Consider the following 1,758-nt stretch of genomic DNA (forward strand, 5'->3'; position numbering starts at 1 on the left):
TCTAACGTTCTATGATTCTATGACTGTGTCTCACTTGGGTTTCTTACCTGTGGTGACAGATCTTTTTCAAATCCTCCATGTAGCTTGCACAAATTTTCTGCAGAGGGTCTCGCATCAGGGTGCTGGTATCGACCAGGGTCTCGTTCCAGGAGTCGTCCCAGGGCTCGGCGCACTCCTCGATGCACTTCAAGATCTCCTTATCGTGAGGGGAGGTGATCTGAGCTCCGTTTTCCCAGTATACCTAGAGCGGGAGAAGCCAGGAAGCCCGACGAGAGGTTCTGAGTCAGAATCGCAGAACGTCAAGTGAACTCTTCAGACTGAACAGACATCCGGTGGTAACATTTCTGTAGGGATTCACCCAATCCAGCAATGTAATCTTATGTGACAGAGCAGAATTGGGTTGCTGGAGAGACACTAAAAAGTTCAGTCATGAGATAAACAGATATTTGGTTCTCTGACAATGACAGGAATAAAGGGTTGAAGTGAAAAATACGATCCTCCACTTCTGGCAGGAACTTTTTGATAATAACACCCAGGGCTATTTTGGGGCAGGAACGCACAGGAACGGAGTTCCGGCTGGCTTCAGAGTTGGCCACGCCCACTACAACCAAAACCTCTCTGTGGGTGGCTACAGAGGGAAGGCCTGGAGAGCGCCCCCCCCCCCCGGCCATTAAATGCCTCCCCGTGCCTTCCCTGGCCTGTCTAAACTGCCTTCCCTTCCCTTCATGGGGGGCTTGCCTGGGCAAGCCAAGGGAAGGCATGGGGTGTGTGGCCTAATATGCTAATGAGCTGCACCACCAGGGGTGTGGCCTAATATGCTAATGTGTTTCTGCTGTTGGGCGTGGCCTATTATACTAATGAGTTTCTGCTGTTGGGCATGGCCTATTATGCTAATAAGCTCCTGCTGGGCTTTTCCTACAAAAAAAAGCCCTGATAACACCCAAACGTGGGAGAAGGGAGTATTTGGAAACAACACACACAGCTCACAGTGATCTGAACACTGCGGCCTGTGCCACCGACGGCCCCGCACAGCACAGACCTTTTTATTTAAAGGGCCAGAGACTAGCAGACACAGAGAGAGCTGCCGGCCTACCTTGTACCCGTTGTCTTCCTTGCGGTTATGGGAAGCCGTGATCATCACGCCGGCCACGGCGCCGAGCTGCTGAACTGCGTAGGGCTGCAAGAGAAGAGGCGGAGTCACTGCGGTGCGATGGCCTCAGGGAAGGGCAACACGTCACACGACTGTCTGCAAAGAGGACCGTTGCGCGCCACACGTCACTCTTTCAGAATGGGATCCAGCAGGAAGTGCTGGAGTAAGCGGCTCAGCATGCCTGGACATTGGGGGAAGGGGGCACTACATTGCTCTAAGTGTGCAAGTGTTATCTCCTTGAATGGGGGGAAGAAGTAGAAGAGGAGGAGGAGGAGGAGGAGGAGGAAGAGATTGGATTTATACCCCGCCCTTCACTACCCCAAGGGTGTCTCAGAGCGGCTCACAAACTCCTTTCCCTTCCCCTCCCCACAACAGACACCCTGTGAGGTAGGTGGGGCTGAGAGAACTCTGACAGAAACGGCTCTTTTTCAAGGACAGCTCTGAAAGAACTTGTGACTGACCCAAGGTCAACCAGCCAGGTGCAAGTGGAGGAGTGGGGAATCAAACCTGGTTCTCCCAGATTAGAGTCCGTGCACTCAACCACTACACCAAACTGCCTCAACAGATCAATGCTATTCGTGGTAAGCTAGCCTCTCCAGAGTTTCCCA

General features: G+C 52.7%; 1 protein-coding gene across 1 annotated transcript; it reads right to left on the reverse strand.

Annotated features, from left to right (window-relative positions):
- Positions 1-47: 47 nt before the first annotated feature.
- LOC107125109 (glucose 1,6-bisphosphate synthase-like) lies at positions 48-1,177 on the reverse strand (the record flags this gene model as incomplete). The annotated part of the gene is made up of 2 exons (XM_015428567.1): positions 48-241; positions 1,094-1,177. Coding segments are annotated over 2 exons (278 nt in total), but the record flags the coding sequence as incomplete, so codon positions are not given.
- Between the last annotated feature and the right edge of the window lie 581 nt (positions 1,178-1,758).

This window comes from Gekko japonicus, unplaced genomic scaffold (genome assembly GCF_001447785.1).
Source record: "Gekko japonicus isolate JY-2015 unplaced genomic scaffold, Gekko_japonicus_V1.1 scaffold19515, whole genome shotgun sequence".
In the NCBI taxonomy this organism is placed as follows: domain Eukaryota; kingdom Metazoa; phylum Chordata; class Lepidosauria; order Squamata; family Gekkonidae; genus Gekko; species Gekko japonicus.